Here is a 24,971-nt window from a genome sequence, read left to right as displayed (position 1 = left end):
AATCCTTTAACTGTAACATCAGGGTAGGTTTTATGTTTAATTTTGACTGAAAATATTGTCAATGTGCTCAGTTGTAACTGTCGTTGCAGACTTCTGGTGGCATGTGTCTTTATGTTGACAATGCTGTTACAAGGTAAACACAGAATATAAGTTCACACAGGATGTGTGACATCATCAAGAATTTTGCTTGTATAGTTGCCAACATTATTCTACTTATTAATGATATTTCAGAACCTTTTGTCTGTTCTTAAATTTATTGTATGGTTGTAGCATTCTCACAGATGAGAGAGGGTTAGAAAGCTTATCAAGAATAGAGAAGATATACTGGTATTACCCCCGGGTTAGAAAGCTACAACCAACCACAAGAGAGAAAAATGACTTGCAAGTCCAAACTCTCTTAGCTATGTCTGTCAGGCTGTGGTCGGACATATTTATTCTCTTGCATTCAGCCTATTAAGTCCTTAAAAGACTTCTGAGGAGAGATGTGGTCTTCATGCTCTGTAAAGATGGATCAGAGATTGTACACCCTCCAGTTGTGACACTAGCACGAGGAAGACAGGCTGGCATAGCAAGAGGACTGTGAGGCCAAGATGTAGGGGATAGGGAATAGGCTGAGAACGAGAAATTTGCTTAGTTCCTAGGGGCTTCAGAGGGAACTGGATCCTGTCCAGGCAGACAGAATAGGGAAAAGACTGGGATTATAGACTGGGAGATAGAATTTAGGGAGAATGAATTTGGATAAGAATTCCCAGGGAGTTAAAATAAGATTGGAAGCTGATGAAGAGTTAAATGGGGCAGGGAGGGCTATAATAAGTGAGCAAGAAAACTGAGTATAGTGGAACGCAGAGATGGAGTTTGAGATTCAAGTGGCACACTCCAATTGAGGTACTAGATCTGACTTAAAAATAGGTTAAGATTGAAATTTAGATGCAGGATGGCAAGCCTGCTGGGGACATAGATGCAGAAAGGAACGTAGGAGTGGAAAAGGAATAAGAGGCAAAAAAAGGTTTAGATTAGGACTGGCCGGAATGGTTGTATGGAATTGTGGGCAGAGCATGAAAACTGAACAGAGGATTTTAGAGTTTCACTGTTCTTTTTTCCTATTACTATGTATCTGTAAAACCTACAGGCAAAATATGTGCCTTGTCCTCCTGTTATGCAGTTTTACAGCTCATGATAGCCACGAGTTACTTTTTAGCTCAGGCTGATGAGGTGTGCAAAGATCTAAAGGTTCCTTTTGCTGATGCGTGCAACTCTATCTATAATTGAATTCACTTTCTTTCCATTTTCTTTAAAAAGAATAGGCTCGTGAAAATGTTAGAAGGCTTATGCTTGCTAAGATCTCCACAATGTGCATTTATCCCCTCATATGCTTTATTAGGACACCAGTGCAGCTTTAGTTTTTTTATAGGATGCCACTGTCATGGAGCAGACACAGTGAGTCTGCTCTGGGCGTGCAATAGGACTGTGTAATAAAACCAGGCAGTTTTCTGTTGGAATCCTTTTCACCTAAACCAGAAAAAAGAATATCTAACGAAAGGGCAGTAGGCGTTTTCTTTCTCATGTATAAGAAAGTTAATTGCCTACATGGAGAAAAATAATTAATGCCAGAATTATTTGTTATGCTTTAGAAGTCTCTCTGAGCACAATTTTCAGAGGAGGATAGCACTTGTTTTTGAGAGGCTAATTTATTACCTGAGTGAAGCAGAGCAGGAATTCTCAAACTTTTAGTTCATTGCCTTCTTGCACCATTTTATAACACAAATTCGGCCAACCCATCTCCCTAATTTGAATACATAATGGTCCATAAACTGAGTCACATGGAAGACGGGAAGGGGTTAAGAGACTTTTTCATGCTTTTTCTAGGGATGGCAGCACAGGGGTTGCTCTGAGCAGCCCCCAGTCCTGACTCCTCCAGTCAGAGTAGGCAGCAGCTGGCTGTGTGCTCCAGCCCCATGGTCCCAGCTGCGGGGAAGCTGTCAGTACCTGCAATTGCACAGTGTCCCTGGAGAGAAAATAAAAAGCAGAAAGAAAACAGCTGGAGGCCACATACTCACAAGCTTATGTGTTGCTGCTTTCTCCTCACAACTTGTCCCTGTTTACTGCTATCCCCATCCCTCAGTGGAAAACTTCTGTGAGGAAGTTTATTGCATGAGTGTAATCTCTGGTTATAAACTTTTCTATACATTTTTTCAAGTCACAAATGGAAGTTAGAATTTATTACAATCTATAATAATTCTCACAGAAATCCTGAAGAGTTTTATTTCAAAATATATGCTCATTATCTTAATCATTTAAAAATAAATGAAGCAAGGTTTTCCACATTATATTGACAGAGGTTTTAGGTCAGAACCTCACAGGACAGATCTTATTTACTCTCTTAAATACCTTTGTAGGAGTAGTTCTTTCTGTATTAGCATAAATGTAGATCATATTAACTAATAATTTCTTTCTGTAGCTACTGCTATAAAATATTTTTCCAGGTCAGTTTTCAGACTGTAAATATTTGTACTTTTCCAGGATATTTTTTTCAATCTAGCTAGAGCTTTCTATACATATAACAAAAAAGCTGTACGCTGGATTTCCCCTAGTATACACAAGTATTTCTCTAAGTATATATGAGAGATCTTAAGTCTGAAAAAGAGGTTCAAAAATTTACTTTGGGTAACCATACCAACAGTACAACAATCTACTAAGAACCATCTGCTCAAAATGAAACAGCATATGGTAACCTAAAGAAATGTTCGTCATTATTGTTCAATCTTTGACATCAAGAAAGAAGACAGTGGTTTGGAATTTGCTTATGTTTGGGAATTTTTTTTTTCATTATGAATATTTACCACTGGTCCAAGTAATCCATGATACTTACAGTGCAGTGTAAATTATTCAGGTACAGCTTCATGGTTTATTAATACACAGATATAGTACTTCCTAGAGCAATATCAGAGGAAACCAAATGATTTTATTACTTTTTTTCCCCAAATAGCTGTAACTATAAATTTTAAGTCCAGAGCTTCAAAAATAATCAATGTAATCCTGGAATCCATATTTAGATGTAAAATAAGCATCTTGTTTTTCATAAGAGCTGATCAGCCAAAATGCCAGCCAGAGAACAATAGGAATCACATTTCTAAAATTTACATTCATATAAATATGGATCGGGCAGCTAAAGCTCAAGCTCCTGTCACAGAAAGAAGTTTAGCTAATGAACTGTATATCTAGGAGAAAAATCTCCTTTTAAAGTAATTTATGTATGTAAATTTCTGCATGTTACAGTTTGATAAGGCTAAACCTCAGCAGCAATGAAAACAATGAACACTGTGTGTGAAACATAACTGCTCATAAACGGTGCTACAACCATAATTTCTATGTCTTATGAGACTAATAGATGACAGAGAAATAAAGACCATGTTGCTATACAGTATGAGGCAATTTATTCATGAATAGCTTGAAATTGGATTGTAAATGTAATCAAGTGCATTGATAGCCCCAGCTATTTGGTAGTGATGTAATATGCTTTCCCACAAAATTGTTCATTAAAGAAAATATTAAAGGCTAGATATTTTAATGTTATCTCAAACAAGATCAGAACATTTTTTCCAGACCATTCAAATGTTTTGTGCACTTTTGTTCCCCTAAAGATGGGGATCCCATTTAGCACTATAGGTGAAAATTCAGATCCTCCACACTTATAGCCCATGCAATCTTTGGCTACTAGATGCATTTCTCTCAAAGGTGAATTTGATGTGCTTTGTTGATAGAATATGCAGCTCAAGGCAACATACTTGGCTTTACTCACAGTAGAGTGCAGAAGTTAAAATAATGCTAAGGTCCGTTTCAAAGGCTGTTCTCCAAAACACTGGATAGCAAGAATGGTTGTTTCTAATACTGTCAGATCTGATTTCACAGAATCACAGAATCGCACAGAATCAGTAGATTGGAGAAGACCCACCGGAACATCGAGTCCAACCATTCCTATCAATCACTAAACCATGTCCCTCAGCACCTCATCCACCCTTCTTGTAAACACCTCCAGGGAAGGTGACTCAATAACCTACCTAGGCAGCCTCTGCCAGTGCCCAATGACCCTTTCTGTTAAAAAGTTTTTCCTGATATCAATCCTGAACCTCCACTGGCAGAGCTTAAGGCCATTCCCTCCCGTCCTGTCCCATGTCACTTGGAAGAAGAGGCCAGCACCCTCCTCTCCACAACCTCCTTTCAAGTAGTTGTAGAGAACAATAAGGTCTCCCCTCAGCCTCCTTTTCTCAAGGCTAAACTCCAGCTCTCTCAGCCGCTCCTTGTAAGACTTGTTCTCCAGCCCCTTCACCAGCTTCGTTGCTCTTCTCTGGACTCGCTCCAGAGCCTCAACATCCTTCTTGTGGTGAGGGGCCCAGAACTGAACACAGGATTCGAGGAGCGGTCTCACCAGTGCCGAGTACAGAGGGAGAAGAACCTCCCTGGACCTGCTGGTCACGCTGTTTCTGATCCAAGCCAAGATGCCATTGGCCTTCTTGGCCACCTGGGCACACTGCTGGCTCATGTTCAGTCGCTGTCAACCAACCCCCCCAGGTCCTTCTCCTCCAGGCAGCTTTCCAGACAAACTTCCCCTAGTCTGTAGCTGCACAGGGTTGTTGTGCCCCAAGTGCAGGATCCGGCATTTGGCCTTGTTAAACCTCATGCCATTGGACTCTGCCCAGCAGTCCAGCCTGTTCAGATCCCTTTGGAGCCTCCCGACCCTCCAGCAGATCCACGCTTCCACTCAGCTTAGTGTCATCTGGAAACTTGCTAAGGGTGCACTCGATGCCTTCATCCAGGTCATTGATAAAGACATTGAACAGGGCTGGACCCAGCATTGAGCCCTGGGGACACCACTTGTGACTTGCCTCCAGCTGGATTTCACACCATTTCCCACCCCTCTCTGGGCCCTCCCTCCAACCAGTTTTCCACCCAGGAGAGTGTGCGCCTGTCCAGGCCAGAGGCTGACAATTCCTTAAGCAGAATGCTGTGAGAAACTGTGTCAAAGGCTTTACTGAAGTCCAAGAAGACACATCCACAGCCTTTCCCTCATCCAGTAGCCGAGTCACTTTGTCATAGAAGGCGATCAGGTTAGTTTAGCAAGACCTGCCTTTCGCGAACCCAATTCTTTAGTCCCATTTTTTTTTTAAGACTACAGTGTTTTCCACTTTTATCCTTTCAAGGGAGTTTTGTGAAACTAACCATGTTATATTGCTCTTTGTGCTCCCTAAGTTTGAATTGGCAATGTTGGTAAAACAATTTTCTCTCTGATTCTCCAATATGTTATAGCCATGAATAAGTCTCAGGCTTTCAAAGATAAGAAATTTTATAATTTCTTTAAGCTATCATTGAATCCCTCCCCTGCTCTAACTTCTGTAAAATTTCTGTCGTCTGCTCCCCCTAAGGAGCATATCCCTGAGAAGTTCTATCTCTCTTTTATATGAAACGGAAAAGGGGAAGGGTGTTTTCTAAGTGAGTGGCTTCTCCTGGCAGCAAGGTGTAGAGTCAACACATCCACATTTTCAGTGCACTTACTGGGAGACTGAGTATGCCCAAAGGTGCTCTACAGTTATACTGAGCGTGAGTCAGCAAAGAAGACACATTCTAGAAATGTGTGCTTTATCAGGCAAGTGACTGTAGCTATTTAATTCTCAAACAGAATGTTTTCAGTCGTATCCACTTGTCCATTATTATAAGTTATACCACACACTCCATTAACCTGGAAAGCACCAAAAATCATCAAGTTCTCAGACTGCAGGGGTCACAGTAGAACCTCACAGAAAACAAATTTATAAGTGGATATACAAATCTTTCATCAAATTAAAGGGGAGTAAAATAACGTAAGCTTTGCTTTTTACTATGAGAGACTTACAGGTCAAAAAAGCTTGCTACTACAAAGTATGCTTTTAAAAATGTCAGCATTCACTCATTAAAGCTACTGTAATTGCAGTCTGAACATGTTCCCAATACTAATTATAGAACCTATTATAGGAAATACTCATAATAGCTGTTGTAAAAAACATTGTGGAGTTATTGGGAACAAGCGCATAATGTGTTTTCAATAGTCCTTTTTTCTCATTCCATTACACAATAGAAATTAAGAATCTATTAGAGAATAGTACTCTAAAATATTAATAGCTATAATAGCTCAAAGATAGATATCTGCCCCGACCCAGGCAAAGTTCAGCTGTCTGCCACTGACTCTGCATCATCTCCTCATGGCACCATCCCACGTGTGCTGGTACGGAATTTGTAGGGGAGCAACCGTAAGGCATTTCCCAGTTAATCATATGGGGAGAAATGAAAGGCTAGTTTATGCAATGGAGAGAATATCCTGAAGGCAAGATTAGGTTACGTGGTTCCTTTTTTCTGGCCTTACAGACTTTAACATTTTTTTGCCCCCCAAAATCTGTTGTTTTTAATCTCACTCCTCAAGTTCAGAGGGAAGACTATCAGCATAGTTGCTTTGTGTAGCAGGGAGAGGAAAATTGGGTTTCAGATTTCTGAGAGCTTCAATAGTTGCTGTCACTGCTATTCATTTAATGGAATAAGGTCTAGGCAGCTTCATAGAGGGGTCCTTGAAAGAGAGTTTCTCTCTACAGATTCCATCCCAAGAGTGTGGGAAAGGGGCAACTGGAAAAAAAAGGAAAAAAACCCAACCAACCAAAACCAAAACAAGTTATTGAGTATCACTGTTTATCCACCTAGTACCAGAAAGCAAGGAACAGATCTGTCAGCTACACTAGAGCTGTTCTCCCAGACTTGCTATCCTTCTGTGAATTCAATGAAAACAAAGAAACCAACCAAAACTCAAAACAACACTAATATTTAACCAATAGATATTTCTTTAAATTTAAAGAGATTTTATTCTGACAAAGGGAGGCGAAGTTCATATTAACAAAGTGACTCTGAAAAAAAATTACAGGAGGAAATGAACTAATCAGTCCATACTGGAAACCTATTTGTGGAACTCGGAGAGTACAAAGCTGACATTGCATCCTGGAGAAGATGGTACGTCTTCATGGATAAGAGTCTTTGTTCTTGGTTTAGAACAGTTTAGCTTTAAGGTTTATGTTATATACATTTGTGGAGTTGGTTTCAAATAAGATGAGCGATAACAAAATGTTTGCCCTAGTCTTAAAAACAAAACAAAACAAAAAAAAACCCCAGTGTTTAATTGCAGTTGTTAGCAAAATTGCCGGTTGATCTTGTAAACTGGTTGAGGATGGGGTCCTGCAAGACACAATGGATATACTTTAGAAAGAAAAGGGATAAAAAAGCCTTGCAAAACATCTGTGAAATAATAACCAAATGGGTAGTTGAAGTTGCCATGGCAGGTAGTACAGCCTGTCATAGTTCTAGAAGATCCCCAAGAGTTTCATGAGCATGAACTCTAGACAGATTTTATATGTCCTGTGATCAGACTGCAAGGTCCATGGAAGATAAGGACTTCAATCTTGAACTTGTCTTCATGGTCACAAGTTTTCAGAAAAATTTTGATTCTTGATGTTGATGTCAACAGTGATGTTGCTGAGAAGAAAAGGGCTTACCAGTTTCTGTTTGAAATAAATTTCTTTTGAGGACAGATAGCTTCAAATCTAGATATACAGTCCAGACTGGCAGCAATGACATTTTTAACAGTGGGCAGATCTGCCAGGATGAGACAGATTCACCTATTCAGTCACAGATGGTAGAAAATATTACTCACATATGAGAGCTTGGCTTCAGCAAGAAGTCAGGGGCACTCACAAAAATGGGATTTATTAGCTACCGTGCATTTCTCCCAAGAAAGATGTACTGTATGCTAGAAGGAGGATAAAAAAGGCAAAAAATAAGAATCTTCCTCTGAAAGAAGAATGATATATTTCATTTTAAGAAGCCTCAGTTGCTCGTGACTTTCTTTTGTCAGACAAACTGTTGGATTCACAAGATCTGAGTCAAGACTCCTTCAGTGCATCTGGTGTTTCCCAAGGAGGGAATGTACCGAACTTAAGGAGTGCTGGTGGGTGGGAGTGATGGCCGGGGAGGGGGAAAGCTGGGCTTCCTGAGGATGGAGGAGGGAGATCGGTAAACCTTTTGGAATTACTGCTAGTGATATACCAGCACTGTTTCTCAGAGTAAATTTATGTTAGGGCAAACATATCACTGGCAGAAGTGAAAAATAACTGAATCTCAATGTCTCATTCTGAAAAGCTAGCAGTTCAATGAAGAGTTCTGCTTTACCAAGGCAGAAGAAGAGAGGCTTTACCAAGGACAGATCAGGGTCAATATGGGTGAGCGGGACAGCTTCAGGAGCCCTGCTTCACCCTGTTCACCCTTCATGCAGCATTGGTAGCACTGTTATTTTACAGAGCTCATTACAGTAGCACAGATTGCTTCCTCAGGTTGTCTTATGGGATTTCTTTTACTTGCCTTCCTCCTGGCTGTCTGGCAGAAGAGAGGGATGAATAACACCCGCTGCCAGTGACAGCTGCTGTTATGCACCTCTCCCCTTCTGTCCCGAAAAGGACCATTCACAATGTAACACAGGAATAAATGCTCCAGAAGGTATCCAAGGAAGAGCTCCACTGTCTGCTGTATTTCTGCTTTTATTTGTTCTAATAATTATCTGCTCTCCCCAAACAGTTAGCAAACTTACATATGAAATAAGATATGAATATTGTCCTATAGTGCGAGGTCAGCTCCAAATAAAAGGTGCATGACAGCAAGGAAGGGCCATTAGCAATATGCTCTTGAATAGGAAGTGTTAATATGAGATTTCCTTTAACTCAGTTAGTGAGTAGCTTAGCAGTATTACTGCTTTTAAGTGTTCCTTCACTCTTTTACATCTGGCCTTGCTGTACCACTTTCATTAATATTGGCAGGTGTTTGTAATCTAATACAACCCTAATTGCAATATCATTACAGTCCACACAAATTTGGAAGACGGTGGGATAGTTGTCACGTTCTTTACCTGTCCTAGGTAAAATGTTCACTATTTTCATTAGGAAGATAAAATAAGGCATTATTACTGATATTTTGGGATTTTTTTACTGGAAACTTTTGTGGTTCAGTATAGGAGATGGACACATTTCTGGCAGGTCTGTGTATTTTTAGCTGGGGGGGACAGTGAGGAAGAGAGGGACGTATTTTAGAACACTGATTTCACTGATTCTGAGTTGTACCCAAAATAGATGGGATGAATTGTCCTTTAAAGGCCTCTGTCTCTGCCCACTGGCTACTGAGAAAGGCTAGGCACATAATGGTTAGACAGCCAACTTCAGTAAAATAAACCTCATCGATTACAAGGAAAGACCTACTGATATATTCCAGGAAAACACATTGCCTAGCCGTTTAAGAGGGAGAAAAATAAATTTGGGTTTAGGTGTCTAAATTTTATCTAAAACCAAATTCTCTTCAGACGTCATTCCCCATGGTTTCCTGTCTCCACTAGGTATGTTTCACCCAAGTCCTGTTTACAAGCACCAGATAAAAGATTAAAAAGTGCATGTGCTTTTTCTACAGAGGGTACCCTCAGTGATTAAAAGACTTTCTTCAGTTTTACTCCACCCTTCCACTCCAGGCATGCCTGTACTATCTCTGATGAGCTGGACATACTACTTTATTACTCGTGCAAACATGTGGAAGGCATAACTTCCTGGTTCTTTATGATGATAGATTTAAATAACTGGTTTCAGGATATGAAAATAATGCATCAAATCCTTTAAGTCATTCTGATTGCTGGCCTTTGTTTTACAGATGGTTTACTCCAAATGATTTATAAAATAACCCAGCAAATTAACAGTGGTGCACAATATTATATGCAGATAAATTATTTTAGGATGTGTATATAGTTGAAATTGAATGTGGACCTGAGTTTCACTGTCATATGAGCATATGTGCAAGAGCAAGAATGTATTATCAAAGATATAATGTCTGCTTAAGATTTTTACAGTTGTAATGGTTTAAAATGGTTTAGGGAGGTGGTTGAGTCACCTTCCCTGGGGGTGTTTGAAAGACAGGTGGGTGAGGTGCTGAGGGGCACGGTTTAGTGATTGATAGGAATGGTTGGACTCGATGATCCAGTGGGTCCTTTCCAACCTAGTGATTCTATGATTCTATGACTTCTTTCAAAATTATATATCTCACTAAATAAAATGAAACAAACTTTCTAAAATTCCTCGTAAATTATTTGAAATTGTGTTCCTTTTTATCATTTCCTTAAGCTTGATAGGAATTCAATGCAAATACAGTTTATTGCGGGCAGGAATACCACCCTCTCCTATATTAAGATTAGCTGACACTTCTGGCTTTGTAACGCATTTTCAAAATCCTAATTAGTTTATCAAATTGAACTGATCTAATCCCAACTTTAGTACGCTGCTCAGGCTTAATAGTTTTTGAATATTTCATTTGGATTAATTTGGAAAACCTTTTCTGAGAACCAAAACTAGGAAAAAATATATGGGGTTTTTCCATGTTAAAACAATTCGGCACTATCTTTTGAATATTGGATGTGTGTTCATTGGTAATAGAAGTATATATTAATTTCAAAAATATTAACATAGGCACAAGAAGACTGACATTTGAACATGCTTACAGCTTTGTAACTGAAATAATGTATTTGCAGTATATTTTTTTCTGTATTGCTATGCGTATAACAGTAGAAATAATATATAGGTTGCATGCAACTATATGAGACTGTAGTACATGTTTTGGCTTGTTATTTTTATTAGCAGCTCTTGTTTTCTTTTTTTGAACCTAAATTTCATGCAAAATTAAAAACGGATTTTCAGTTGCATGGGCATGAAAGCCTCCAGCCTTTGTAATACAGAAAAAATACATCATCCCTTTCTGCTCCCTGGGTAACAGAGGCAAATATTACACACACACAAAACCTCAAAAATGAACTTATCTTTTAATACCTTGCAAGTGTGTTTTCCACATATAAGAAGATTATGAAAAGGTGAACACTGTAAATCTTAGTGAAAATTATCTCAACTCCTGCTATTCTGAGAGATGTAATAAACTTTTCCACATTTGCATACATAAACATAATAGTGGCTCTCTAGGCTATTTTTTTTCATTTTCTAGGAGTTAACATTAAATCTAGACTTCAATATTAGTATTTAAGAGTCCTTAAAAAATTTGTAGAGGTCAAAATGCACCTTAGATACCTCCAATAACTGTGAAATGAACTAAAATAATTTGTGTCTTCTTGCATCCATCTTTCGATGTTTCTGAAACATCTTTATTCTTTGTTCATTGTTAAAAAATACTTTTCTTAGCAACCTGTGTTTTTTCCCCATGTAGGAATAAAGCTGCACAGGGATCTATCTATGGCTTATGGGAATCTTCCCTTTTTTCTTTTTTTCTTTTTTTTTTTTTGTCTCTCCAGATCATTAAAGACCAGAAGCTACTGGTGATAGTTGGAGGGATGCTACTGATTGATCTTTGCATCCTGATTTGCTGGCAGGTTGTGGATCCTTTGAGAAGGACAGTGGAAAAGTATAACATGGAGGTATGTCCTCAAGCCCAAGGATTGCTTATGGTTGCATATCAATATATACAGATTTCTGTAAGACCAAGCTAAAGATGCATTAGGTTATATGAAAGCAGCTGAAGCTGTGTATTTAGGGGGAAGAAGCTTTCTGGTATTTTTAAAAGCAAATAGAAATTAAATAACTGTAGCCAAAAGAAATTGTATCTGTATTTGAAGGTGCCACGTTTCTGTCACTCATGAGAGATCTTAGGTGAAATTGTTGCAAACGCAGGAGTGTCCTCTGCTAAGACTCTCTGTTAGAGTCTGTTGCAATAAATAATAGATTATCAGAACCCATTAGCAGATTTCAGTAAGAGCTCATTCAAGTACAGGAGAAGTCACTGATTAGACTTATTTTGTGGAGGTTATTTGTGGAGACGTTCAAGAATTATGTTACCTACTGCTGTGTTTATTTTCAGTAATAATGTGTGCATACACACATACTAATTCTTCCTGTTTTAATGTTGTTCCCAGAAAGGTCATGCTAGAGATTTTCATAGGAAGGAGGTAATAGCTTAGTACTACCTGTGCAAATTTTTGAGCAATCTGGTAGGTTTCTAGAAGTAGAGCTTTCTGGACAAACTGACAGTAAAAAAACCATGGCAACAACAATGCAGAACAAGGGAAAAAAATCTATCTGTATGCAGATTAGCAGCATTTGAGAGTTTATCACTTCTAACATGGAAACTAGTGATTTCTGAAAACTAGATTATATGAGGACAATACAGAAATTTTATTCTATCATCCAATACTTGGTAATCAGTAAAAAAAAGAATGGTAGTTTTCTCTTCTGATGTTAATGTTTGCAAGAATAATTATGATATTTTATTCCATTGTTTTCACTTTGTTCTTACTTTGCAGTGTAGCTCTGGAGTTTCATTAGGATAATATTTTACTTTATATTTGCATATAATATGCAGACAAAATTTAGACTGGTGCTTCCCAAACTGCAAGGGATGTTGTTCAAGAAATCACTTGAGAGTCTGAAAAGATACCTCTCAGTTGTTCCCTAGAGTTTGAACTCTTTTTTAAGACACTCCTCATTTATTACAGTTGTCAATAAAAAATGTAAAATGTAAATGAAATTTGTCTTGTGCAGACACTTCCACTCTATGTTTGTGGAGCTTGGAACAATAGCAGCTTGTCTATAGCCTTGTTCATTATGTTCCAGCTGCATTGCAACTGATATTTCAATTGTCCATGTTGTTAATTGCTCACTGCTCCTGTAACTGCAAATATAGTATATGAGTAGTCACAAAACCCTATTGAAATAATACACATTTCACTGCTGTGGATAATGTCTTAGAAGGACTTCTACTTTTTTCCCTGATCAGAGGGAAGCCCTAACAAAAGAATCACTTAGCAGAATCACTCTAGTGAAATATCTGTAGGTAGCAGCTCTAACTGTGAAGTTATCGTGCTGCAAATACCATATATTTGAAGAATTATGTTTACTGCACATTTAAATGATTGCACTTTCCATCTGAACTTATCAGTGTATATTCTTTGGTGATGTTTACCACAAAAATCTTAGTGGATTTCTTGCACATTTGGTTCTTTCTAGTCCACAGGGCTGTACACCAGTTGCCTGAGCTTTGTGTTAGAACTTGAACTGTGTAAGCCCATGCAAACTCACATTCATTGAATGCACACACGAGAATGCGTAATGTTTTGGACACTCAGTATAGAATTTACTTCAACTTACTCTTGGAGCTCTTTGTAGGTTGTGCAGAATGTTCTTTTTTTTTGAATTAGTAGATTTGGTGAGGGAAGGAAATAAAAATATTGTACAAACACGTTTGGTCATTAAAATACAACATGTTTTTAGCATATATAAGCAGTGAGGTGAACTGCAGTTTGCTTTTCTGAAGCAAACCTTTTCAGGTTTCAGAAGCTCCTTTGTAACAAAGTAACTTACACTTGTATTTGCCATTCTTCAAAAAAAATTTTAATTGCTTTTTTTGATTTTAGACTTTTAAAATGCATCCTGCAATGGTGAATTCTTTAGTTGAGCTTGCCTGAGCAGGTATTATCTTTTGTGTGTTTGAAAAGTACGTATCACATAGTAAACACTACATGAGGCAAATTTCTGCTTTATTTCAGGAATATTGCGTCACATGTATTTCTTTTCCCACTTGTTTTTATGAAATAATTTTAAAGCGATATTTTATCTCATTTACTCATTGGCTTCCTATGTGCAAGTTCTGCATTTGGACTCTATTGGTTGATCCTCTCTTAATTGTGTCTTCATAAACACGTCATTCAAAGTAACACAGACAAGGAGCCTAAAAAGTGACAGTGTCCTTTGCTGCTTGCCATTGTTCACAAAATAATTCATTTGAATACCAACACCAGCAAATTATCCAGCACTTTAAAAATCCAGACTCTTTTTCCAGAGTTGTTTATAAAGTCAAGCTATCCATTTCTTAAAAACTGAGGATGGGAAGGGAAGTAAAGACACTTGTGGTGACTCTCCTTCTCTGAGAGTTGAAATCAGATGAGATGTCAGGCCTGTCAGTTTTCAGACTTTTGTCTGGCATTCTGACCCCAAATGTCATGTCTCCTCGTGAAAAATGCATCTATGGCTGCTGTAAGAGACCATGGCAAAAGTTTAAATGACTGAGCCATAAAGCATCCAGATCCTCCAAGCATCAGTAGGACAGTTATTTGAGATATTATATATAGACAAAAAAAATTGTTGGATAAAAGCAAATGATTTACAGATAAAGGCAGAGACCACTTTAAAATTTCCCTAGCTGTACACTGATCTCCTGCAGAAAAATTGTAAAGTTCCTCCTATGTACACTTTGTATTGCCTACTATAGGTTTGATTCTCACAAAATAAAGAGAATCAATCATTTCATTCAATCAATTCAATCATGATAGATCAATCATTTTTTTTCTCAGTGGCTTCTTTCTAGGCTGAACTTGGAATTTGTTTTTCATTGTAATTCATCCCTTTTTGTTATAATCAAAATGCTTTGTGGTTATGATCTGATCTCAGCTAGTTTTCTGCCAGACTTAAGTTTCTCCTGGTCGTGTGAAGTGGAGTACAACCTTCCTCCCCATCTTGTTGGTCGAGCTGTTGTGCTTGACAGGCCATGAGGAATTACAGTTCTTCTGTATATGTGGCTGTGGAAGAGGTGGCAAGGCTCTATCACTTTCTTACAACCATCTGGATTTTGCCCTGTTTTTTAAGAAAGCAATGTCTATGTGCAAGGGTATCCTGTGGTTTCTTTTTCTTGCTGCCTAGCAAACTTTGTTTGCCAGTTTCAGTCAAACCTCGCAGAGCAGATACAGCTCTTAAGGACACAGCACTGCAGCAGATTTGATGGCAACAGCCAGCTGTGTGGAGGAGAGGTTCTAGTAGTGTTTTCCCTAAGAGGAGTGTTTCAGAGTGAATTTACTCCTCTGTCAAAAGACAAACTTCGTAAATGACATGGGGGCTTCACGCTTAATTAGACACAAAGAATCCATCCACAAGACAAAAAAATACGTAGGAAACCAGTTTGCTCTAATTTCAGTTGCTCACTGATATACCTGTGTTGGAATGAAATCACAGTGAAACAGAAAAATCCTTTACAAAATGGAATCTGTTCTCCCTGTGCAATAGCCCATGCCATAATTGAATTAGGAACTTGCTACACTTCAGTAAGTCTGTGTGTAGACATACGGTCACAGTCACCTCTTGCTTCTAATGCAATGGTTTAGTACTCATTTCATTCTAGAGTTTAGCTTGAAAGCCTCTGACTGGCTTGTCTTCTCCGAGCACAAATGCCTGTGACACAGATGGAATCACTGTGGCCATGGAAGGTAACCAATGGTAGTGTCTAATAAATAAGAACTTGTATACTAGGAGAGACGGACTAGATTTTATAGTTCCCAAGGTAAAGAGGTCTTGCATTAGTGTTAGACTCAATAAAAGTAATACTTCGCATATTGGATGCAAGTATTTCTTGTATAATTTTAAAACCTGTTTATCCAGGGCAGCAACCTTTACGTTGCCTCATGTCTCGGTACTAGTTGTCTCCTTATCTCTGTGATGTTTCTTCTTGTGCAACCATATGAGATCATTTACATATTCAAAAATGGACTTCATTTTGATATCTGGAATACTAGTATTTAAGGTTTCAAACTGAATTATCTTGGGATAATAATAAACATGAAATGGAGAAAAAAAAAAGACAGAACAAAGTACCATTTTAGAAGATACAGAACAGAAAAAAGATCTATGCGATACATCCTATTTAGGTTTCTAGCACTGATGTAGAAGTAAATTGTGGAAACTAAGAATGTCCAGCTTTATATGAGGACATTGCTATAATAAAAATACCAATAAGCAGGGAAGGAGTAGGCCACACTAGTGGCAGAGCAGTGCTATCTGTTAAAGAAAACTTGGAGTAAAATCAGGTTAACAAATCAATAATTTCAATGAGTGAGGCAGAATTCCTGTGAATTTCAAGTGTATAACTATGCTATTGGAAAAATATTACTAACCAACAAGCCAGAAAGACAGCTTTGACTGATATGTTGAGGGAGTAATAAACAGTGCAAGAGCAAAAAATATCTACACAAATTGGACAAACGTGCTACTCAGAATAATTCATTTAGGAGTAGTAACTGCTTTGTAATTCAACGGATTAGATAACCCACAAAAAGAGAAATAACCCTTCATTTCATTCTGAAGAGTACACAGAATCCGTTCCAAAGCATTGATATTTGAAGGACTTTTATGTAGCTGCAAACAAAATGTTCTTAGTTTTGAGAGGTCTGAAGAGGCAACAACAACCAAAAAGATCATCAGAGTGCTACTTAGCTTCAGAACAGGGAACAACATAAAACTGAAGAAGCCATGTAAGGACACTTTAAAGTAGATACTGTAGAGAGTTAAATCTTTGTAGCTGGTCTAGAGAGTATTAAAAATACCATATTTGAGACACAGAGTAAATACATGTCACACATCAAGTAAGACTTGAAAAAGAAGACTCAGCATGATGAGGCAGCAGGAAGACATCCTTCAAAAAAACAAAGTTGTACCCAAATGGGGAAAATGAAGGGATCATAATGTCTGGTAAATTAAATGTAGAACGCAGTAGAGCAATATTAAAAAAAAAAAAAAAACCAAAAAAAACCCCAAAAAAAACCCCAAAAAACTTGAAAAGGCAAAACAATGAATAATAAATCCTTCTCTAAATACCAGTAGCAGGAAGTTTGCTGGGGAATCTTTAGGGACAATATCTGATCAGAATGTAGGAGCATTACTTGCAGAAAACAAGGTCCTGTAGAATGATTAAATGATTGCTTTGCTACTTTGTTCAGCAAAATTCTTTGTGGAAGAAGTTGTGGAGATTGCTATGCTGGAACCCTCCTGATGAACTTACTGAGGAGTGACTGGAGTTACTGGTAGGGATAGGGAAAGTGATCACAAATAGATCAATGGAAACATTGTTTTCTACAGCAATTAAAAGGAGTAATAGTCAAACTACTGACAGGAGTATGTTATCATTAGGTCAAAATTGCTTTGATATCTGAGTGGAAAATTGAAAATGTTTTGACATGTTTTCAAGACAGTGGAAACCTCAGACTTGTAAGTTAATGTCTGTAGCAGGCCAGTTTGTAAGAATTATAACCAAGACTGGAATTAGAAGTAAATACCCTACATTGGGGAAGAATTGGCATGGCATTTGTGAAGGAACAAATCATTCAAAAACTCAGTGAAGTTCTTTGAAGAAGTTAGCAGGCACATGAACAGAAGCTAGCATAGCCCGCTGGGTCTCTAAAAAGGACTCAACAATTTCTTTCATCAAAGGCTTTCATGGAAATGAAATACTCATGGAATAAGAGAGGAGCCCTCAAAGAAGGGATTTTAGATTTTGATTTTAAGTTCAGCCAAAGGAAACCCATAAGCAGACTAGGTAAATACAGCACGTCTTTCATATTTTTGAATAAAGCAGAACAAGCCTGACCTGAAGGAACTAAAATTGCCTAAGTTTTTCATTCAAATAACTAACCCAGAACAAAATTACAGTGTTAGCTGACTTGACACAACTCTGCAGGTGCCTAAAGATATTGAGTATACTCTCAGCAGATGGAAGCAAGTGCAGCAAGACTAGAGGAATAAATGTTGTTGCTGAATATCTGCTTATCCTTTCTGTGAGACTGCTTCTAATGTAGTACTTGAAGAAATTAATATTACAGTGATATTATGTTGACTACAGGTGAATTCAACTAAATATTTGATTCTGGAAGTTACTCAAGGTAGCAATGCCAGGCTGCTGTTCGCTGAGAGTTGTGTGGACTTAACTGGGATGTGATGTAAAGAAAACTCAGAAAGGAGTTGATATGTTAGGTGTGAAAGGAAAGGAAGGGTAAAGGCATGTTCAAGGTAAGCCCGATGCTATTACCTAATAGTTAGACCAGTTAATTAAGAGCAGAAGCCACCAAATATAACATTTTTCTTCATGACATTTTGTCTTGTGAAATTGATTTGTCTATGCATTTTTAAATAAAAGATGTATGAAAACTGAAATTCAACAGCACAGAAGTAAGTTGAGTATCATTTTCATTCGAAATTTTGCTTAAGTCCTAGATTAATTGCCTGTATGATTTTCCAGGGTTCTTTCATATTCTTTAATATTCTTTTTAAATATGGGGGTTTTGCAACTTTTTTTTGCTAATACTTGTCTTCAGTCATGACACTGCTGCTGTAATAACTGAAAAATACTCTGGCCCAAAATTATCTACAGAGGGCTTGGGGGATGTGTGTTTGTATACGCATGAGAAAAATATGGAAGTAACATAGGTCTGGAGTTGGTAAAAATGTCTTGTTCAAATTCACATATTCAAATACAATTATGTAGATTCTCTGCTGTTTTGAAACAATCCAATCTTATTCTTTTCTCTTTCTGCATATGTATATATGCATAAACAGATTTGTTTAGGGGGTGTTGTTTACATTGTGCTGTTGAGCTAATTCAATCATCCAGCAGCTGGATTAGAAAGAACTTTGTCAAACGTACATTATGTAATGAAGAATATAACTGGCTGAAGTAGTTTCTGGGGGTGTTCAGCCTAATGCAGGTCAGAGCTTGCTAGTCAATTTGTTCTCTAAATATCGCTACACCCATCTGTTTCCCTTACTATTTTTTAAATAAATTTAATTTCTTTCCTTCCAATTTGAAGTATTACAGACTGTGGGAGCCAAATGTCTCCCGAAATCTATAGCTTGCTTTCAAACATTGCCATTGTATCTCACAGCAGGCGGCCTGCCAGCAGTAGCTGAAACTGAAAAGTCTTACATGCATCTGCTGGGGCTCACCAGTGGCTGGCAGCTGTTCCAGAGAGGAGGAAAATGAATGGCCATTAGAGTCATCTGTAAGCCTTCCACCGACCCAAAGGATCTAGAGCAGGTCCAAAGAAAAAGTAAATATTAAAGAGCGAAAGCTGGTTTACTTCTCTTTCTCGATTGACATCAGTTTCCAAGGAAACGGAACAAAAAGTAAGAACTGGGAGCCAGCAGCTGAGATTGACTCAGCTGGTGGCTAGTTCTGCTTCTGTTTCCATGGAAACTCATATCAAATTGGCAAAAATAAAGAAATAGGGCAGGGTCAGTTCCAAGATGGCAGGATGAATGGTTGCTGCTTCAGCTACTTACTAAGATGAGGCTTGCTGGTATTCATTCCTCTTCAGTAAGCAATTCAAATTTTAGTTCTGGATTCATTACTCACTTCCCAATAAATGCTACTTCCTAACTTCAGAAACATAGGACCCACTATCATGGACCAGACTTGCAATTTGCCTCGTTTAACAGCTTGTTTGCAACAGCGGCTGGCACAAATAATTTCCGAGGTGGATGCTAGAAACGTGTAGTGCGTATCTGAGAGTTAATCTGTCATGCTTATGTTTTCAGCCGTGATTCACAATGAGTAGTGACTTCAAATGTACAGCTGTGTATATGTCATAGCACTGTTATACGTTCACTATTTGAATATTTCTGTTATTCCTATAAACGTCAGTTAGTTTTGACTGTTGCTAGCTTTTCACAGCTTAGTGTAATTGCTAATTAGGTGCTGTGGGAAGAACTTCCTTTTTCAGTTTTGGAAATGTTGTTTTTCAGTCCCACTGAGCGTATGTTATTTTTCTTTTAGGGATAAAGAATGGAATCTTCTACATCATCTTTTGCGGTACTATTCATTATTTCATGTGTCTTTTCTATGCATCCTTATTTTCCTCTTCTCTCTTTGGTAGACAGTCCTAGTCTTATCAAGCTCTTTTTTCCTATGACATAGAAATCCTAGAGCATCCTTTTTACTTGGTATGACTAATATTGCATATTTTAGAAGATCCGTGTAATGGTTTTATCTATTATTCATCCTGTTCTTTATGTTTAGTGTATTCTTTTTTCTCTGTTGTACATCATTAAACCTAAGTTTGGACTTCACTGTCAAAGTGATTCCCAGATCAATTCCATGCACTAATTAAGACCCCTAGAAAATGTATAAGTAGTTCCACTGTTTTTAAGTGAAAATGGCTTTACAGTTACTGAAATTGAATTAAATTTGTCATTATATGGCCCACTCATCCTAGCTATTCTCCTCAAAAATCTTTAGATTCAATTAACCTCAATATTTTTGTCTGCACATTTTCCTGTTTGAACAATGCTGATATTAGTATGGAATTACGGTTCTTAGAGTGGAAGCATCACTCTGGAAAATGGAATCATGATACTGTTCTTTTGTTAATATAATTATAGTTCCTGCATTATCGTTATGTAGTCACTCATGTGGCATGTCGCTGCTGCTTTGTGAACACTTTGCCCTAGCTCCCACATTTCTAAAGACTCTGCCACCAGGGGTACCCAGCAGGACCCATCCTGCCCATCGCATTTGGCAATCCAGACAATTTTTCTCCCTTTGGAATTTCAAGGTATACTCCCCGGTCCTAAGAGAACTAGACTGTTACACGGAAGAAAATCAGATGGCAGCTATCTAATACCAGTAAAGTCATTAGGTACGTGCAGGTTATAAGCAGCCATTTACTGCTTTTGGTGATCACACTACTGAAATTGCCATGTGTAGTGTGAGACTACTAGTAAATGAATCACAACCTAATCACTATGACAAGCACTGGATGTATCATCTATCAGTGATACTTGGCTGTTTCACAGAGAAGGCACTATGACAGTTTTGCTCATTCACTGAGGATGCTCAGTATATGACAGACCCAATGGCATTTCTTCACTTTAAACTTCACATACATAGGATACATTCATTCAAGTTTATCCCTCTGAAGGCTGAAGCTAGAGCCAAAGTTAACATTGGTTTTATGCTTATAAGGTTGCAAACAGCTACAGAGATGATATAGGACAACACTGATGCTTTTATGGCAGTCAGGAACTGACTACCAAATAACAATATCATAGAATCATAGAATAGTTAGGGTTGGAAGGGACCTCAAAGATCATCTAGTTCCAACCCCCTTGCCATGAGCAAGGAACCCTTCTGACTTCAGGGTAGTTCAGCATTCGTTCACCAATGCTACACCTGCAAGGGCTTAGAAGCTCATCTCCTCATGCTCTTTCCTTGTTCTTTCAGAGATAAATGTCTGAGGAATCTCTGGATACATTTTTACTTGAAATGCATGTCGAGATTTAGAGGCATTATAATCCAGACAGGAAAATTTTCTTGCTCTTTTGTCAGTGATTTGAGTTGTTTTTAATATCAGAAGAAAAAAATATATAAACAAACAAGAAAACTCTCCCTCTGTCAAACCCCCAAGCCTGATTAAGAAAAACTTCCAGAAAAGAGACTCCAGGAACTGATTAATCTTCCTTGTTGCATTCTGTCCTGGGCATTCAGTGTTCACCCCTTCCTAGCCCTATAACATCTCTCTGTTGTTTTCAGGAAACAAACACCGTGCTATAGACAGAGACAGATTTTAGTGCTTGTGTCTGGAAACAGATGCTGAAGCAGATGAAATGAAGCATAATTAATTACTCCAAGAATATGCTGGGGCTGCTCTACAGACCAATAAAATCTTTCTACTGGACTTCTCTGAAGATGGCAAAATCTCTGCTAAAATAGCCATTTAGATAATAAATTGTCTAATGTAATTAATGCATCTTTGGGGAAAGATTATCCCCTTATTTCTTCTAATATTTAATAGGCTGATACTGAAGAGACACACCCAGGGTATCCTTGTACACCTTTAACATACTTTTAGTTGTGGGAAATTTTATAGAAAAGGCAAGTCCCGACTTCTATTTTAAATAACTCTAGTCAGTATCATTCACGGGAATGTCCTGAGTTCTGGCCAAGACATTGTATTGAAACACTTTAATGGCAATGATGGATTAGTCCTGCTGTCAGTGGGAGAAGGAAGCCCTCCAGACAGCTGCCTCTAGATCTTCATGCAGTGCTTGACCATGAAGTAATGCTCTCTCATCTAAAAGAGGCACCTTGGCTTTGCACTAAAACCACTTCTGTGCTTCTCAGACTTAATAGGTACTGAAGTACTTCTACTTTAGAGGCAAAGTGCTGCGTGTAGCACTTCTGTTTCTAGCATATACAGGGAGACACTTGGTGAACTAGCAAGACAACATGGACACACACACAGGCAATAAGCAGACAGCAGAGTGCTGAAAACTTAATTCATGTGAAACAGACTTTATTCTGGTGGGGAGAGGGCCTGAAGAAGAGCTTTCATACTCAAAGCCATCTTCTTTATGTCTGTGCACCACAGGTCATTTCATTCTGTTATTTAGGTCCCCTGGATTCCTCACTGGTGCTAAGCAGCCTTACAGAGCATCATTCGTAAGTAATACTAGACCATATTTGCACTCAAACCTTGAGGACCCTGTTCCACCCTGGCAAATAAATGCAGTTTTGGTTATTTATACCTTATGATATGCAAATCCGATGCAATATATGTGGACATGGAAATACAGATATTTTGAAAACTATTTAAAACAACATTGCTACCAGCACAGGATACTTGCTGCAAGTGCCATAGGCCATTTTTAGTTCAGTTCCCCATACAGCAGTAAATCAAGGCCTTTGGATGCCTATATTTTATGTACGGAGAAATCACTTTACTTCAGAAGGTAAATTTGTTACTTCTGTAATAAGTATACTCTAAAAATTCAAATATGTATTTCACACGTAAGTAGGAAAAAGCTTTTTTGAGCTCTGCCAAAATGAATGAATGAAATCTCACTTCTACGAAAGCAAGATTTGTTTCTGAATTAGCTCTCTTCAGCATAAATATCCAGCACAATGTGTTTATGCATATGTGCTTTGTTTTAAAAAATCCTACTGTATGTTCCTATTTCTATGGAGAAAATAGAAGAAACATAATAGGTATTAACCACACTGATAATGGGACCAATATACATTGGTAATGCTATAATGACATATTCTTAAAGCTATAAAAGTGGGAGATTTTTGCTTTATAATGGCCTGAGTCACCCTAAAGTCTACTTTCCAACCTGTCTTCCCTGTTATACCTCCAGCAGCTGCATCTGTACTCTGGGAAGGGCATTCTTCTTCACGCTCCTATAGTTCTTTTTCCTTCCTGTGTTAACATTCCTCCTGCTAACCAAGTCTTATCTCATACTCACTTTCAGTACCATAATCTGCAGGTCTTTGACTGTGTGAGAGGACAGCAAACTTGTGGTGAGCACAACTTTATATCAGTGCCTACATGGGAGCAGCCGTTAAAGGTTGGCAAGGACCTGACTGCAGGTGGACGTGGTTTAAATACCACCAGGCTCGTGTTGCTGTGCTTGTGGACAGTCAACTCAAGGCTTCCCAGTAAGATCTGATTTAGTGGTTTGGGGTAAGAATTGAATATAAATGTTTACTAACTTAATTATGTGAAAGTAGTGGAGCGAGTTCCTGATGGCTGAGGGTGGGGTGAGACCTAAGGTAGGGGAGAGCTGAGCTTGCTGTCATCACGGATTGTGTGCCCGAAATGTGTGGAACTAATGCCTCATAAAGGGAGGCACCTACTCCCATTAGCTATAGTGGCCAGCAGCCCTCCTTTTTTTTTGGTGGTAATTGTTTATGCAGCATGCATTTTTTCCTCTTTGTATAGGCTAGGGAGGCAGCAAGAGTGCTGCACCTCACAGGACCTCTTCTGTGTTCTGTAGGAGCTGTCTACCTGTTCTACACCACCGCTTATAAAGTCCGCATTTAAGTCTCTCCTTGTGTGAGGGAAGCAATATTGCAGCTTACAAAAATGCTTCTATGTATTCCTAGACGTCGTTCTCATACCATGTCCCTTATAGCCTTTAAAATGTTGCAGCAGCAGTAAGCCCTTCAGTCCTCTGACTTCAAAAACAATGTAATGATACATTTTTGTTGGATGTTGTCAAACTACTTTTTTTGTTAGCTTATTTTTGACAGCTAAGCAGCAATGTTACTCCTAGGCATATATTATGAATACTTAATATATAACTTTTTTTCAAATTTTCTCAGTCTTGGTGGAGTAATTAATTTATGTTACCTGAAAAAAAAAGTTCTGATGTAGGAATTCTGTCAACATTCTCTTCACCAGAAAATACTGAATCTTTACTCTTCTTCCTTGCTTCTCATATACACTCCAGCAATATCATGGATCCATTTGCTTGATTTTCAGGAACATCTAAAGAAACTGTCTTGTCTTTCAACCTCTTGCTTTTGAAAATCTGTATTAGTCATCCGAATTTTTCTCATATAATTTTCTTTTCTCCAATATATATATGGGGGGGGGGGTTGTATCAACATCCATATTATGTTTATATTATGAAGGGCTCCTAGTTATTTCAGTAACATTTCAGATCTTAGTGTCTTGATACACTGATTTCTCGCTGAGGGACGTGGTTTAGTGTTTGATAGGAATGGTTGGACTCGATGATCCGGTGGGTCTCTTCCAACCTGGTGATTCTATGATTCTTTAGTTTTGCTGCTTTATTCAATAATTTTGATTCATTTTGAGATACCTTATTGCTTTCTACTGCAGTTGGTAGTTCCTTTATTACTATTTCTGGATAGGGTTTTTAAGGCTAGAATCTGCATTCTTTGGAAATACCTTTCTTACAGTGTAAAATCATTATGCCTGCCTTTATGCAATTCCTCATTAATAAATAAAATATTGCCTAATTCTTAGCAGGAGAATCTCTTCTGATGTGCGCTACAAAATTAGATACTCCAAAAGGCACATATTTGTGAAGAAATGCTTCTCTAAATATTTAATTCCAGTGTGTTGCACATAGATGTGTGTATATTTATGTCTATGAAGAAGTGTGTGTGTTTATATATGCATATATATTTAATATCTTGACTGTTGATGTTTCAGTTGTGGTATCCGGTCAGGGAAAACTCTGATGGCCACGTATCTAGTTACAGTCTGCTCTTTTTTCCTTTCTCCTTTTTCCAAAACTCGGTGTACATGTATT

At 38.1% G+C, this 24,971-nt stretch overlaps 1 protein-coding gene across 2 annotated transcripts in view; it reads left to right on the top strand.

The window, feature by feature from the left end:
* The window catches only part of GABBR2 (gamma-aminobutyric acid type B receptor subunit 2), a 457,827-nt gene that overhangs the window by 314,350 nt on the left and 118,506 nt on the right, over positions 1-24,971 (top strand). For both annotated transcript variants that reach the window (XM_069853337.1, XM_069853338.1), the window contains exon 13: positions 11,393-11,515. In XM_069853337.1, coding sequence (XP_069709438.1) covers positions 11,393-11,515 — 123 coding nt within the window. The remainder of the gene's footprint in view (positions 1-11,392; positions 11,516-24,971) is intronic.

This window comes from Phaenicophaeus curvirostris, chromosome 3 (genome assembly GCF_032191515.1).
Source record: "Phaenicophaeus curvirostris isolate KB17595 chromosome 3, BPBGC_Pcur_1.0, whole genome shotgun sequence".
In the NCBI taxonomy this organism is placed as follows: Eukaryota; Metazoa; Chordata; class Aves; order Cuculiformes; family Cuculidae; genus Phaenicophaeus; species Phaenicophaeus curvirostris.
The sequence above is the reverse complement of the archived record's forward strand: the minus strand, read 5'-3'. Positions and strand labels throughout refer to the sequence as shown.